The sequence below is a fragment of the Canis aureus genome, chromosome 26, assembly GCF_053574225.1.
Source record: "Canis aureus isolate CA01 chromosome 26, VMU_Caureus_v.1.0, whole genome shotgun sequence".
In the NCBI taxonomy this organism is placed as follows: domain Eukaryota; kingdom Metazoa; phylum Chordata; class Mammalia; order Carnivora; family Canidae; genus Canis; species Canis aureus.
In genome coordinates, this window is record NC_135636.1 from 30,913,512 (window position 1) to 30,928,744 (window position 15,233).

General features: G+C 46.0%; 1 protein-coding gene across 5 annotated transcripts in view; it reads right to left on the bottom strand.

The window, feature by feature from the left end:
- Positions 1-15,233, bottom strand: part of SLA2 (Src like adaptor 2) — a 31,741-nt gene that overhangs the window by 5,906 nt on the left and 10,602 nt on the right. For all 5 annotated transcript variants that reach the window (XM_077873018.1, XM_077873016.1, XM_077873015.1 and 2 more), the window contains one exon: positions 13,430-13,533. In XM_077873018.1, coding sequence (XP_077729144.1) covers positions 13,430-13,533 — 104 coding nt within the window. The remainder of the gene's footprint in view (positions 1-13,429; positions 13,534-15,233) is intronic.

The window sequence follows — 15,233 nt, forward strand, 5'->3', positions numbered from 1 at the left end:
ACTTGATAGGACAGAAAATTAATAAGGATATAGAAGACTTGAACAATATAACCAACTTGACAACATAGAACACAGCACTCAACAATAGTATATACTTTCTTTTAAGTGCACATGGAATATTCAAGATAGACTATAGACTGAACCATAAAAACAAATTTGAAAGAATTGAAATCAATAGTTCTATCCTTGGGGTGCCTCAATTGGTTAAGAGTCCAACTTGATTTCAACTCAGGTCATGATCTCAGGGTAGTGATATCGAGCCTTACATCAGACTCTGTTTAGCAGAGTCTCCTCTACTTATCCCTCTGCCCTTCCCTGCATGCTGCCTCTCTCTCTCTCTCAAATAAATAAACAGGTTCTCTGTGTCATAGTTTTCTTACCTGTACAGTGGGGATGACTATACTACCTGGGTGGCTCAGGTCATGTCCCAGGGTGCTAGGATTGGGCCCCGCATCGGACTCCCTGTTCAGTGAAGCCTGCTTCTCCATCTCCCTCTGCCATTCCCCCGCTTGTGTTCTATCTCTCTGTCAAATAAATAAAATCCTAAAAGTAAATAAATGAATCTTTTTAAAAAAATAGTTATATGGGATGCTTGGGTGGCTCAAGTGGTTGAGTGTCTGCCTTCAGCTCAGGGAGTAATCCTGGAGTCTCAGGATCCAGTCCCGCGTCGACCTCCCTGCATGGAGCCTACTTCTCCCTCTGCCTGTGTCTCTGCCTCTCTCTCTGTGTCTCTCATGAATTAATAAATAAAATATTTTAAAAAATAGTTATGTTCTTTGGCCACAACAGAATTAATTATAAATTAATAACAAAATATCTGGAAAAATCCCCAAATACTTGGGAATAACTCAAAGATCAAAGAAAAAATAAGCAAAATTAGAAAATATTTTTAACTTTTTTAAAGATATTATTTATTTATTCCTGAGAGAGGCAGAGACATAGGCAGAGGGAGAAGCAGGCTGCCTGTGGAGAGCCTGATCCCAGGACTCTGGGATCACGACCTGAGGCAAAGGCAGATGCTTACCCACTGAGCCACCCAGGTGCTCCTGTTTTTGCTGTTGTTTTTTAAGTAAGCTGTACATCTAACATGGGGCTTGAACTCAGGACTCTGAGATCAAGAGTCACATGTTCTAACCACTGAGACACCAGGCACCCTTTTTTTTTTTAAGATTTTATTTATTTATTCATGAGAAACAGAGAGAGACAGAGACACAGGCAGAGGGAGAAGCAGGCTCCTCACAGGGAGCCCAATGTGGGACTCGATCCATGGACCTCAGGATCTCGACCTGAGCTGAAGGCAGGCACTCAACCACTGAGCCACCCAGGTGTCCCCCCTTTTTTATAAAGATTTATTTTGGGGTATGCCTGGGTGGCTCAGTGGTTAAGCATCTGCCTTCAGCTTAGGGTGTGATCCTGGAGTCCCGGGATTGAGTCCCACATCAGGCTCCTTGAATGGAGCCTGCTTCTCCCTCTGCCTATGTCTCTGCCTCTCTCTCTGTGTGTCTCTCATGAATGAATAAGTAAAATCTTTAAAAAAAAGATTTATTTTTTTTAGAGAGGGGAGGGGAAGGGGCAGAGCAAGAGACAGAATGTCAAGCAGACTCCCTGGTGAGAATGGAGCCCAACGTGGGGCTCAGTCTCACAACCCTGAGCTGAAACCATGAGTCAAATGCTCAGACTGAGATGCCTAGGTGCATCCTGGGCACCTCCTTTTTTTCTAAAAAAATATTTTTAAACTTTTTTTTTTTTAATTTTTTATTTATTTATGATAGGCACACAGTGAGAGAGAGAGAGGCAGAGACACAGGCAGAGGGAGAAGCAGGCTCCATGCACCGGGAGCCTGACGTGGGATTCGATCCCGGGTCTCCAGGATCGCGCCCTGGGCCAAAGGCAGGCGCCAAACCGCTGCGCCACCCAGGGATCCCTAAAAAAATATTTTTAACTAAATAATAAAAACACAAATTTGTGAGCTCAGCTAAATCAATAAAGGTACATTTGTAGCTTTACGTGTTTGTTTGTTTGTTTGTTTTTTAAAATAATGTCTATACCCAACGTTGGGTTTGAACTCAGGACCCCAAGATCTAGAGTCACATTTGCTACCAGCTGAGCCAGCCAGAACCCCCATTTGTAGATTTAAGTGCTAACATTTCAAGAAAATAAAGGTGTAAAATAAAGTTTCTACCTTAAGCTAGAAAGAGAAGAATAAATTTAAGTGGAAGGAATGAAATAAAAATAAAGCAAAAATAAATGAAATTTTAAAAAATAGAGAAAAGTCAATTATCCAAAATGCTGATTCTTTGAAAAGATTGATATAACTGATAAACCTAATGACTGCCTGGCTGGCTCAGTTGGTAGAGCATGTGATTCTTGCTCTCAGGGTCATGAGCTTGAGTCCCACATTGGGCACAGAGTTTACTTTAAAAAATGATAAACCAGGGATCCCTGGGTGGCACAGCGGTTTGGCGCCTGCCTTTGGCCCAGGGCGCGATCCTGGAGACCCGGGATCGAATCCCACATCGGGCTCCCGGTGCATGGAGCCTGCTTCTCCCTCTGCCTGTGTCTCTGCCTCTCTCTCTCTCTCTCTCTGTGTGACAATCATAAATAAATAAAAATTAAAAAAAAGACACTTTAAAAAAAATGATAAACCTCAAATTAGACTGTTTTTTTTTTTTTAAAAGCAATAAATTACCAACATCAGGAATGAAGAGGGGACATCACTATAGATTCTACACATATTAAAAGAATAAGAATGGCATATTATGAGCAACTTATGCCAGTAAATTCTACCACTTGGGTGCACTGGGCAAATTCCATAAAAGACAGAAGTGACTAAAACTGATATGAAAAATAGAAAATTTGAATAGCTCTATATCTATTATCTAAATTGAATTAATAATTTTATTTTATTATTTTATTTATATTTATTTTTTATGATTTCATTTATTCATGACAGAGAGAGAGAGACAGAGACACAGACACAGACAGTGGGGGAAGCAGGCTCCACATGCAGAGCCCCATGTGGGACTTGATCCTGGGACTCCAGGATCATGCCCTGAGCTGAAGGCCAATGCTCAACCACTGAGCCACCAGGCATCCCATGTTTTTGTTTTATTTTTAAAGATTTTATTTTATTTTATTTTTTAAATTTTTATTTATTTATGATAGTTACACACAGAGAGAGAGAGAGAGAGGCAGAGAGGCAGAGACACAGGCAGAGGGAGAAGCAGGCTCCATGCACCGGGAGCCCGACGTGGGATTCGATCCCGGGTCTCCAGGATTGCGCCCTGGGCCAAAGGCAGGCGCCAAACCGCTGCGCCACCCAGGGATCCCAGATTTTATTTTTTTTTAAGATTTTATTTATTTATTTATGAGAGACAGAGAGAGAGAGAGAGAGAGATAGGCAGAGACACAGGCAGAGGGAGAAGCAGGCGCCACACAGAGAGCCTGACATGGGACTCGATCCCAGGTCTCCAGGATCACGCCCTGGGCTGAAGGCGGCGCTAAACCGCTGAGCTACCCAGGCTGCCCTAAATATTTTATTTATTCATTCATGAGAGATACAGAAAGAGACAGAGATATAGGCAGAGGGAGAAGTAGGCTCCCCACGGAGAGCCCAATGCAAGACTTGACCCCAGGACCCCGGGATCATGACCTGAGCTGAAGGCAGATGCTAAACCACTGAGCCACCCAGGTGTCCTGAATTCATAATTTTAAAACTTCCTGCAAAGAAGACCCTGGGTCCAGATGGCTTTGCTAGTTAGTTCTTCCAAACATTTAATGAAGAGGGGTTCCTGGGTGACTCAGTTAAATGTCTGCCAACAGCATAACACTCATCACCAATCTCTTTCAAACTCTAACCCTCCTGCTTCTCTTATTTTTTTTAAAAAGTATTTATTTATTTGAGAGAGAACACAAGCAGGGGGAGTGGCAGGGCTGGGAGAAGCACGACTCCCCGCTGAGCAGGGAGCTGGACAGGGCTTGATCCCAGGACCTTGGGATCATGACCTGATCCGAAGGCAGACGCTTTACTGACTATGCCACCGAGGTGCACCCTGCCTCTCTCTTATAAAGACCCTTGTGATTTCATTGGGCTCATCTGAATAATCCATGACAATCTCCCCATCTAAAAAATCCTCAATTTAGTCACATCTCTAAACTCCCTTTTGCAATATAAGGTAATATATTCACAAGTTCCAGAGATTAGGATCTGGACATCTCTGGGGAGGATATCATCCTGCCTACCACAGAAGACTTTCAACCTGATATAGAATATCTGTGAAACATCTGTAGGTAATAAACTAATAAGAAAGACTGAATGTTTCCTTCTAACATTGGGAACAAAGCAAGAATGTTCTCATCACTTTATTCATTATAGTAGAGGTCCTAGCCAGTACAATAAGGCAAGAAAAAGAGATTAAAGGTATACAGGTTGGAAAATAAGCAAATTGTATTTATAGATAATGTGATCATATATGTAGAAAACCCCAAGGAATCAACAAAAGAGCTACTAGGACTAATAAGTGAATTTAGCAAGGCTATAGGACACAACGTCAATATAAATTGAGAAGTGTGGAGTAGAGTCCCTGCTTCCTTTTCCTTGTTCTCTACCTGGGGGCACCTGGCTGGCTCAGACTGTACAGCATATGACTCTTGATATCAAGGTTGTGGGTCCGAGCCCCACACTGGGTATAGAGATTACTTAAAAAGAAAACCTTAAAAAAAAAAAGTTTCTTCTGGAGGTAAGCTGTGACTCTGAAATAACTCTGTGGTTGGTAAATGGCTAAGTATCTTAAAATAAGCCCAGAAGGCCAACCAACCCAGCTGAACTAAGTGACCAAGTCCCTATATCTTCTGGACGGTTCTCCCAGCCACCCCATGCTACTCACTGTCACCACAGTTACTAAAACAGGAAGGGTAGCCATACTGAGTATCTAGCTGGTAGGCTCAGAGAAAATAAGCTCCATCAACCCCACGAAGGGTTGACAACCCCACTGTGGAGACAGGTTACCATCTCTGACTGGCCTAGTGCTGGTATCCCATGTTCCTTCTCACTACATGCTCCAGCCAGTCCCAAATACCTACCGCTCTCTCACAGTTCCAGGAACATCTCCACTTTAACTCCTACTCCCTGAGTTCAAATCCCATACACAGCCACATGCTTTAACACCCTTGTTGCCCCATGCTCACTGGCTGTGTCTGTAGGCACATTATTTGACCTCTCAGATCTGTTTATTCATCTGTAAAGGGGGATAACAATTCTCCCAGTCTCACCAGGTCTCCACAAGGTTTCAAGTGGTGAGGCAGGTAAAGCATTTAACAGTGTTTGGCATGTAGCAAGCACCCAACAACCTGTAATCAGTCTGTGGTCCTTTGCTCACACTGTTCTTTTGTATAGAACAGTCTTCCACCTGAGTAACCATCAGTTTTCCCTTTACAACTCAGTTCTGCTCAGACAACTTCCCTCCAGAACACCTTTCCTTCCTAGGAGAAGCCCCAGCTCTAAGCTTGCCCAGGCAGCAGTGCTTTTGTGGCACCAAGAGTCCTGCTCGCCTGTCAGTCAGCTCTATTCCTCACTCCAAAACACACACAACCAACCATGAGCCTCCTGAAGGATGGTTCTGATTTACCCTTCCTCCATCTGCCCATCTCAGAAAACAGCAGCACTGTGCATCTATTACTAAGCTCTAACCCTGGAGTCATCCTTCTAACTGCTTCCATTGTCTCATACCTCACATACAGGCTGGCAGAGAACCCTGCTGGCTACATTCAGGACATATCCAGAATCCGACCACTTCTCACCCTGGTGGAGCCTGCAACAACTTGCCATGTGCCTTCCCATGTCCACCTCATCACCCCACCCTCAAATCTTCTCTTTGCAGCAGTGGAGGGATCGGTTTATGTCACTCCCCTACTGAGAACAAAAGTCCTTTCCCTGCATGACCTGACTCCCAACAACCTTGGATTTGCTTCCAGGCACACTTGCCTCTGCTGAGGATGCATCTACCACAAGGACTTTGTATACTTGCACAAGTCCCATGATTCTGTTTCTCTTATGCTGCTTCATTGTTTCTATGTGGCACTTACCATGATCACACACTTTATTATTTATTTGTTCACTGTTGATTTTGCCAGCTGGTTTGTGGACAGGGATTTTGCTTTTCATATTGTTGAATCCCCACTGTTTAGAACAATAGGTGGCACAGAGTCAGCACATAATATCCATTTGTTGAGGGGCGCCTGGGTGGCTCAGTGGTTGAGCGTCTGCCTTCGGCTCAGGGAGTGATCTTGGGGTCCTGGGATGAAGTCTTGCATTGGGCTCTCCAGAGGGAGGCTGCTTCTCCCTCTGCCTATGTCTCTGCCTCTGTGTATGTGTCTCTCATGAAAGGATACATAAAATCTTAAAAAAAAAATACATATATATATATATATATATATATATATATATATATGTATCCATTTGTTGAATGAATGAATGAATGAGTCTGTGTGATAGATACTAGAAGGAGCCATGATTACAAGCAGTTTGGAGAAGTGTTTGCCACTATTTGCATGCCTACCACTGTCTATGAAGACATGGTATTGGGGGAAAGTCTACCCCAGCTCCTCATCCTCTCCCCTTCCCTCAATGTACATTCATGCACTCATTCACTCATTCGTTAATTCAGTATACATACTTTGAACACTTACTACATGCCTGTACTACAGTAGGCCCAGACCATAGATAATCAGATTTTCATACTCTGGGAAGGAATTGTTGTCTGGCTGGCACTTCCCACAGCCAGAATTTTCCTCTATGGTCCCCATTTTGAGTATTTAGTTCTTGTGCTCTTAGACCACATACCTTGTTTTTTGTTTTTTGTTTTTTTCTTTTAAGAACTAAGCTTACAGGGATCCCTGGGTGGCGCAGCGGTTTGGTGTCTGCCTTTGGCCCAGGGCGCGATCCTGGAGACCCAGGATCGAATCCCACATCGGGCTCCCGGTGCATGGAGCCTGCTTCTCCCTCTGCCTATGTCTCTGCCTCTCTCTCTCTCTCTCTCTCTCTCTGTGACTATCATAAATAAATAAAAATTAAAAAAAAAAAAAAAAAAAAAAAAAAGAACTAAGCTTACAGGGATGCCTGGGTGGCTCAGTGGTTGAGCATCTGCCTTCAGTTTAGGGTGTGATCCCAGGGTTCCGGGATCGAGTGCCACATCAGGCTCTTTGCATGGAGCCTGCTTCTCCCTCTGCCTGTGTCTCTCTGTCTGTCATGAATAAATAAATAAAATCTTAAAAAAAAAAAAAAAGAACTAAGCTTACAGAAGCTACAGAAGTGGTTGAAGAGCAAAGAGTGACAAATAGCCTGGGGAAATAACATTGAAATGGGTCATGGGGATCCCTGGGTGGCGTAGCGGTTTGGCGCCTGCCTTTGGCCCAGGGCGCGATCCTGGAGACCCGGGATCGAATCCCACGTCGGGCTCCCGGTGCATGGAGCCTGCTTCTCCCTCTGCCTGTGTCTCTGCCTCTCTCTCTCTCTCTCTCTGACTATCATAAATAAATAAAAAAATTTAAAAAAAAAAAAAAAAAAAAAAAAGAAATGGGTCATGAAGGATGAGAGTGAGTTCACCAAGTGGAAGAATGGAGGATAGGGCTTTCCAAGGCGGAGGGAGGAGTGTGTTCAAGGCTGCAGCCATGAAAAAGAGCAAGTGGTTTATTCACAGAATGTTCTGGTGGGCAGTGGGCCAGAAGAGTGGCGGTGGGAAGTTATGTTAGGAGCTATGGCTGGGTGCAGGGGCTGGAGGGAGACCCACTAGGAATAAGGCAAAGAAAGTACAATCTTGGATTCCAGAAAGTTCCAGCCCCATAGCCAGTGTCACATCTTGGCCTGCAGGGAGCTCTGGGGTCAGGTACCATGTTTTCCCTGGTGTTCCAATGATGGTGGGGTAGGATCCACAGTGGTATGAGGGATCAGACTGGAGGCTGTGTGTGGGAGGTGGACCTAGCAGGACCCTCCTGAACCTCCTCTGCTAAGGTGTCTGAGAAGCTGATAGCCTTGGGGATGCTGCATCTTGGACTTTTCACTGTCTGCAGCCTGAGGATAGGAACCATGACTTAGCAGTCCTGACTCAGAGGAAATGCTCAACAAATGCTTCCCACTGACAGGATTGACAGAAGTGAACCCCTCTGTGGCAGGAAGCATGCCTTGATCATCAATCTTCCTTAAAGTGCCCATCACAGAACAGACACATAGTTAGTAGGACAGCAGGAAGGTGAGGAGGTAATGCTACTGGGGCTTGGTCTTGGTGCTGACCTTTGGAGCAGTCCTGTGAACTCCACAAAGTGGTCAGGCTCCTTCACAACCAAGGTTTGGGGCCTGACTCAGGCTCTGTCATGACATCCTTCAGGCTTAGAACATATACAAGTATGTCAGAGGGACTCTGGGGTTGATGGAGAGGGTTTTCCCTCCCCAGTCTAAACTCTGAGTACTGTTCTTGGGAGCCCCCAGCCTTCCTCCTGAGTCCACACACAGACTCAAATTCCCCTGCAGAATTCCCATCCCAGAGGTATATTTGGACCTTCATGCAAGTAAAACTCGATTCTGATAGCATTCTCTCAATCAATAGTTAATTACTATTATATGACAAGATGCATTATGTAAATGTAAACAACATTGTCTCTTACTACTTAATTCTAGTTTCCCTAGAATGGAACTTTGTTTTCAAAAGTAAAAGAACATAAGGGATGCCTGAGTGGCTCAGTGGTTGAGCGACTGCCTTTGGCTCAGGGCATGATCTTGGAGTTCTGGGATGGAGTCCCACAGGCTCCCTGCATGGAGCCTGCTTCTCCCTCTGCCTAAGTTTCTGTCTTTCTCCTTCTGTGTTTCTCATGAATAAATAAAATCTTTCTTTAAAAAAAAGGGACGCCTGGGTGGCTCAGCGGTTGGGCATCTGCCTTTGGCTCAGGGTGTGATCCTGGAGTCCTGGGATCAAGTCCCACATCAGGCTTCCTACATGGAGCCTGGTTCTCCCTCTGCCTGTCTCTGCCTCTCTCTCTCTCTCTCTCTCTCAGTCTCTCATGAATAAACAAAATCTTAAAAAAAAAAAAAAAAAGAACATAAGAACCACCCAGAAACCTTGTGAAGGAAGCAGGTTTCTGACCTCTGAACCCAGTAAAGAGTCAGATTTGGAAGGGGCCCAAAAGTCTATTGTCAAGAACATTCCCTGGCAATTCCTTCTGTGTTTCTCATGAATAAATAAAATCTCAGACACTCAAGTCTGAGAACCCGTGTTCTCTGATGTTACTCAGGCCCCATTGAGCTGTGGTGCCAAACTTTTTTTTTTTTTTTTTTAAAGGTAGGCTCCATACCTAGCATGGAGCCCAGCAACAAAGGCTTGAACTCATGACCCTAAGATCAAGACCTGAGCTGAGATCAAGAGTCAGACACCTAATCAACTGAGCCACCCAGGCACCTCCAAACTTTTTTGACTACAAACCACAGTATGATATTTTATACTGTGACCCAGAACACACTTAAAATTACCTAAAGCAGGGGCATCTGGGTAGTTCAGTCAGTTAAGTGGCTGACTCTTTTTTTTTTTTTTTTTAAAGATTTTATTTATTTATTCATGATAGACACAGAGAGAGAGAGGCAGAGACACAGGCAGAGGGAGAAGCAGGCTCCATGCACCGGAAGCCCGACGTGGGATTCAATCCCGGGTCTCCAGGATCGCGCCCTGGGTCAAAGGCAGGCGCCAAACTGCTGCGCCACCCAGGATCCCAAGTGGCTGACTCTTGATCTTGGCTCAGGTCATGATCTCATGAGGTCCTGGGATCGAGCACTGCATTGGGCTCTGTGCTCAGGGAGGAGTTGGTTTGAGGATTCTCTCTTCCTCTCCTTTTGCCCCTCCCCCCACTCGTGCTCATGTGCTCTTGCTCTCTAAAATAAATATTTTTAAAAATTATTTATTTGACAGAGAGAGAGAGCACGAGCAGGGGGATGAGAGAGAAGCAGACTCCCTGCTGAGCAGGGAGTCCAATGTGGGGCTTGACCCCAGGACCCTGGGATCATGACCAGAGCCAAAGGCAGATGCTTAGCCAACTGAGCTACTCAGGCACCCCTAAAATAAATCTTTTTATTTTCTTATTTTATTTTTTTAAGCTTATACTCATTTATTCATGAGACACAGAGAGAGAGAGAGAGAGAGAGAGGCAGAGACACAGGCAGGGAGGGAGAAGCAGGCTCCATGCAGGGAGCCCGACGTGGGACTCGATCCCCAGTCTCCAGGATCACACCCGGGCTTGAAGGCAGCGCCAAACCACTGAGCCACCCGGGCTGCCCTCTAAAATAAATCTTTTTAAAAAAATTAGGATGCGGGCAGCCCTAGTGGCTCAGCGGTTTAGCGCCACCTGCAGCCTAGGGTGTGATTCTGGAGACCCTGGATCGAATCCCACGTCAGGCTCTCTACATGGTGCCTGCTTCTCCTTCTAAGGCCTATGTCTCTGCCTCTCTCTCTCTCTCTCTGTGTCTCTATGAATAAATGAATAAAATTTAAAAAAATAAAAAATTAGGATGCTTATTATTATTTTAATTTATTTGAGAGAAAGAGAGAGAGAGCAGGGGGAGGGGCAGAGGAGAGGGAGAAAGAGACTTTTTTTTTGAAAGAGACTTCTTTAAAAAAGATTTTTAAAATTTATTTATTCATGAGAGAGAGAGAGAGAAAGGCAGAGACACAGGCAGAGGGAGAAGCAGGCCCCATGCAGGGAGCCCGACGTGGGACTTAATCCTGGGCTGCCCAAGAGAGAGACTTTTTTTTTTTTTTTAATTTTTATTTATTTATGATAGTCACAGAGAGAGAGAGGCAGAGACACAGGTAGAGGGAGAAGCAGGCTCCATGCACCGGGAGCCCGACGTGGGATTCGATCCCGGGTCTCCAGGATCGCGCCCTGGGCCAAAGGCAGGTGCCAAACCGCTGCGCCACCCAGGGATCCCAAGAGAGAGACTTTTAAGGAGACACTGCACTAAACTCAGAGCCAGACGTGGGGCTGATCTCACAACCCTGAGATCATGACCTGAGCCAAAACCAAGAATCAGACACCTAACTGACATTACCTAGGGGTTCCTAGATCTTCAAGTGTGGTCCCCAGAACAGCAGTATCACCTGGAAACTTGTTGGAAAGGTAGTCTCAGGCCCTGCCTTAGACCTACCAAATAAGAAACCTGGGTGTGTGCCAGTTCTTTGTTTTAAGCCCTCTAGGTGATTGTGATGGCTCCCCAGATTTGAGACACACTGCTCTATAATAACCAGCAAACTAAACTGATTTCTTGGCCCGCCAAGGGGTCTTAACCTGCAGCTTGACAAACACTATCCTACAGGAAGACTCAGATGAGAGATTAGAAATTAGTACTGGGGAAACTTGCCTTTCCTGCAGAACTGACAAATCTCTTCCTTTCTTGATAATGAGAGCAGCATTCTGATCTATCTCCTTTTGGGGTTGGCTATGGGGAAGCTCAGAGTCAAATCTAACCTTAATCCCAGCAATCCTGTGGATGTTTATGGATTTTTATTTTCCTTTTTAAGATTTTATTTTTTTACTTGAGAGAGAGAGAGAGAGAGCACACGCACAAGCAGGCAAAGGGGCAGAGGGAGAGGGAGAAAACAGTCACTGCTGAGCAGGGAGCCCAATGTGGGACTAATCACAGGACCCTGGGATCATGATCTGAGCCAAAGGCAGCAGCTTTTTTTTTTCTTTCTTTCTTTTTTTTTTTTTTTTCAAAGATTTTACTTATCCATTCATGAGAGACACACAGAGAGAGGCAGAGACATAGGCAGAGGGAGAAGCAGGCTCCATGCAGGGAGCCTGAAGCAGGACTCGATCCCAGGATTCCAGGATCATGCCCTGAGCCAAAGGCAGATGTTCAACCGCTGAGCCACCCAGGCGTCCCACAAAGGAGCCCAGTGTGGGACTCTATCCCGCAGATAGAGGCAGATGCTCAACCGCTGAGCCACCCAGGCGTCCCACCCAGGGAGCCCAGTGCGGGACTCTATCCCGGGTCTCTAGGATCACACCCTGGGCCTAAGGCAGCGCTAAATCGCTGAGCCACCTGGGTTGCCCATGTATATGTACCTTCTTAGGAAATGGGCAGTAAGTGCTGGTCACTTGGTCATGTGGTTTGTGGCTGAACCAGGCCAGAGAAGGGGTGGGGACGGGGCAGCTGAGCACAGAGCACTTCTTGTGGCTTCTCAAGCTCACTGGGGCCTGGTTTGCAGCACTTTTGCCCCAGTCAGCTCCACTGCTGTGGTTTCCTGTTTGCAGCTGCTGCACTCAGGCCAGCCCCCAGCCTCCAGCCCCAGCCTACCTTTGGGTGTGTGTGTGGGAGATGCCTGGAAAGTAGCAGGGGGTGCTGGGGAGAGGTCAACCCAGAGAACTTCTGAAGGAAGGGACGGAGAGGCAAAGATGTGCTGGAGGAGGACCCAGTAGGGAGCCTGAGAGTAAAGGACCCTGACAACCCACCATGGTTGGTGAAAATTAGGGCAAGCACAGGCCTGTCCATATTCGTTAAGTATCTCCTCCTTAGTCTGCCACTGTGTTTGGAATTCCACCATTATTGTGACATGTAGGCCCTTCCTGGGTGTCTGAAGTGAGGAGGACCTTGGCTGGGTTTGAATCCCAGCTTCACACTTAGCTAGGTATCCCCAGGCAAATAATTTCTTCTTTCTCAGCCCAGGTTCTTTATCTGTGAAATGGGGACACTGGAAGTACAATCCCCAAAGGGTTGCCTGAAGATACTTAATCGGCCTACCATAAATGTCAGTGCCACCACTCTTTCAACGTCCTTCTCTGCCCCCACTCTAAGGGTCTTAGGGCAGCAGCTCAGAGGGAGGCAGGGGAAGCAGACACAGACTCTACCAACTTTGTGTTTTGTTTGCAAAAGCCCTGTACCTGAAGTGGGAGAAGTCCCCTATGAATGTGCAATGTGACATGTCCCTACCCCTCTTCAAGCCTTTGTTTCTCCATCTTCCCCCTTCTGTACAGTAGAAAGAAGAAGATCAAGAGCTGACTTCTAAAGAGTTTTCTCTTTTTGACTGGCTGGTGACCCAGAGCACAGAGACCTTGTGAACTTGACAACCATTTGTCAAGATTCAGGATTGTGTTGTGTTTTGGGGAGGGAGGAATCATTGCTGGTCAGGGCAGGCAAATCTTGTGACTATACTCTATTACAAGACCCAGTTGCTAAAGTGTAGGCTGAGCCTGGATCCCCACTATGGGCCATTCACACCCACTTTTAGAAATGGGCTTCCAGGGCAGCAACATGGTGGTCAGTCAGCTAGACTGCCTGGCTCCAAGGCTACATACACCAGCCCTTCACATTTGACTTCCCACTTACACCCCTAAGTCACCTCGCACTTGGTTCTTGGCATTCAAGGGACAAGCCACGGCTGAGCTTACCCACCTGTCCTGGTCTGGCTCTCCCGAATGAGGAAGGCCCCTCCAGGGTTTCCAGGCAGCAACAGCAGTTCTTCAGCTTTCTCCCGGCTCAGGCCTTCATACAGCCACCTGGGGGAAGGACAGAGAGAGGTCAGCCTGGGCATGGGTGGGCCAAGACTCTACTCAAACCCCTCCTCTCTCTCTGGGCCTCAGAGTTCCATCTGTACCTTGGTCTCCAAGGGACCCCCAGCTTTGTCTTGGTCCTAGCTCCAGAGGCCTTGGAGGACAACCTCATGGGATTAGCCCCATTCTTTTCTGCCTGGAGACCTCATTCCCAAGTGGCCAGGAGGCTGGAGGAAGGTGGGGTGATCGCAGATTCTCTCCTATCAATTGCCCAGCTCCTCTACTATCCCTATGCTAGCCACTCACCTTTCTAAGAATTGCCTGAGTGTGTGTTTGTAATTTTAGTAAATATTTTATTTGAACATTTAAAGTTTAATTTTACAGCCAAAAGGCATGCAAGTGAACATGTATTCATTATCAATGAGCTCTAACTCTCATTGGAGCTTATTTGTGGGTAGAAATGTTGGAACTAGAATGCTCAACATTATAAAATCTTTTTTTTTAAGATTTTATTTATTAATTCATGAGAGACACACACACAGAGAAGCAGAGACACAGGCAGAGAGAGAAGCAGGTTCCATGCTGGGAGCCCGATGTGGGACTCGATCCTGGGACTCCAGGATCATGCCCTGGGCCGAAGGCAGGTGCTCAACCGCTGAGCCACCCAGATGTCCCAAGACATTATAAAATCTTGGAAAAAATCATGCAAGATATCAATCACCATATGTGCTCCCAAAGTACAGATCTTTATGACCTTCTCCTTGGGGCCCCTTTTACTGCTGGATTGTTGATTAGTCTGGCCCCCTATTTTCTTTCTCTTTTCACATAATCCTTCACCTATGTCCTTGAAGGACTTAACTGTAATACAGAGTTCAAGGTGTCTTTGCAGGAATTTTTTGGCTTACTAGTCCATTAGCCTTCTAATATTCCCAGAATCATGCCCTGTGATTCCCTGGGAAAAACTACAGAAGCCAACTTGATGGAAATGGCCACCTCCCTGTCATTGTGTGAAATTCCACAGTCAAAGCCAGAGTCAGGGATGAGTCCATTCTAAGGAAATAAATCAGAGAAGCTGTGGCCTGCCTGGTGCCAGCAGCAAATGTAGCCTAGTTTTATAGTAAATAAAACAAGTCATTCATAGGACTTACAAACACAGAGAATGGAGACGGAGTGGCAAGGGAAGGGGACTCTTGGACATGGCCAGTGTCTCCTTGACTGAAACTTCAGTGCCACACTGGGGATGTAAAACCTCTGGCCAGCAGGGCCAAGCCAGCAGGAAATGGAAGATGGGCTCCACTTAGGTGCCAACGACCTCTACACAAGCTGAATCTGTGAGGTGTCCACACATCTCAGCATCCCTGTGCTACTTTTATCAGAGCCAGACATCCTGTGAGTCTCAGAAAAGGAAGGCCATCCAGTGCCAGAGCAGTACTTGCTCACAGAAGAGTAGCTGTCATAGCACACACAGCATACTTGCCTGACTCCATGTTATGCAGGTTGATCCCACTGAAAGGCAGTTCCTTTCCTTTCTCTCTCATAACATAGAATTTGTTCTGGAGTTGATTTCTTTTGTCACTCACTTGCGGCAAGTGATGGTTCACACTGTGTAAGATTCCCTGTGTCCTGCCCACTGTGAGGCATCTTTTAGAAGGGCAGGCTTGCCAAGATATGGGGCACCACCCCTCTGTTTTCTTGCCTCAGGACAT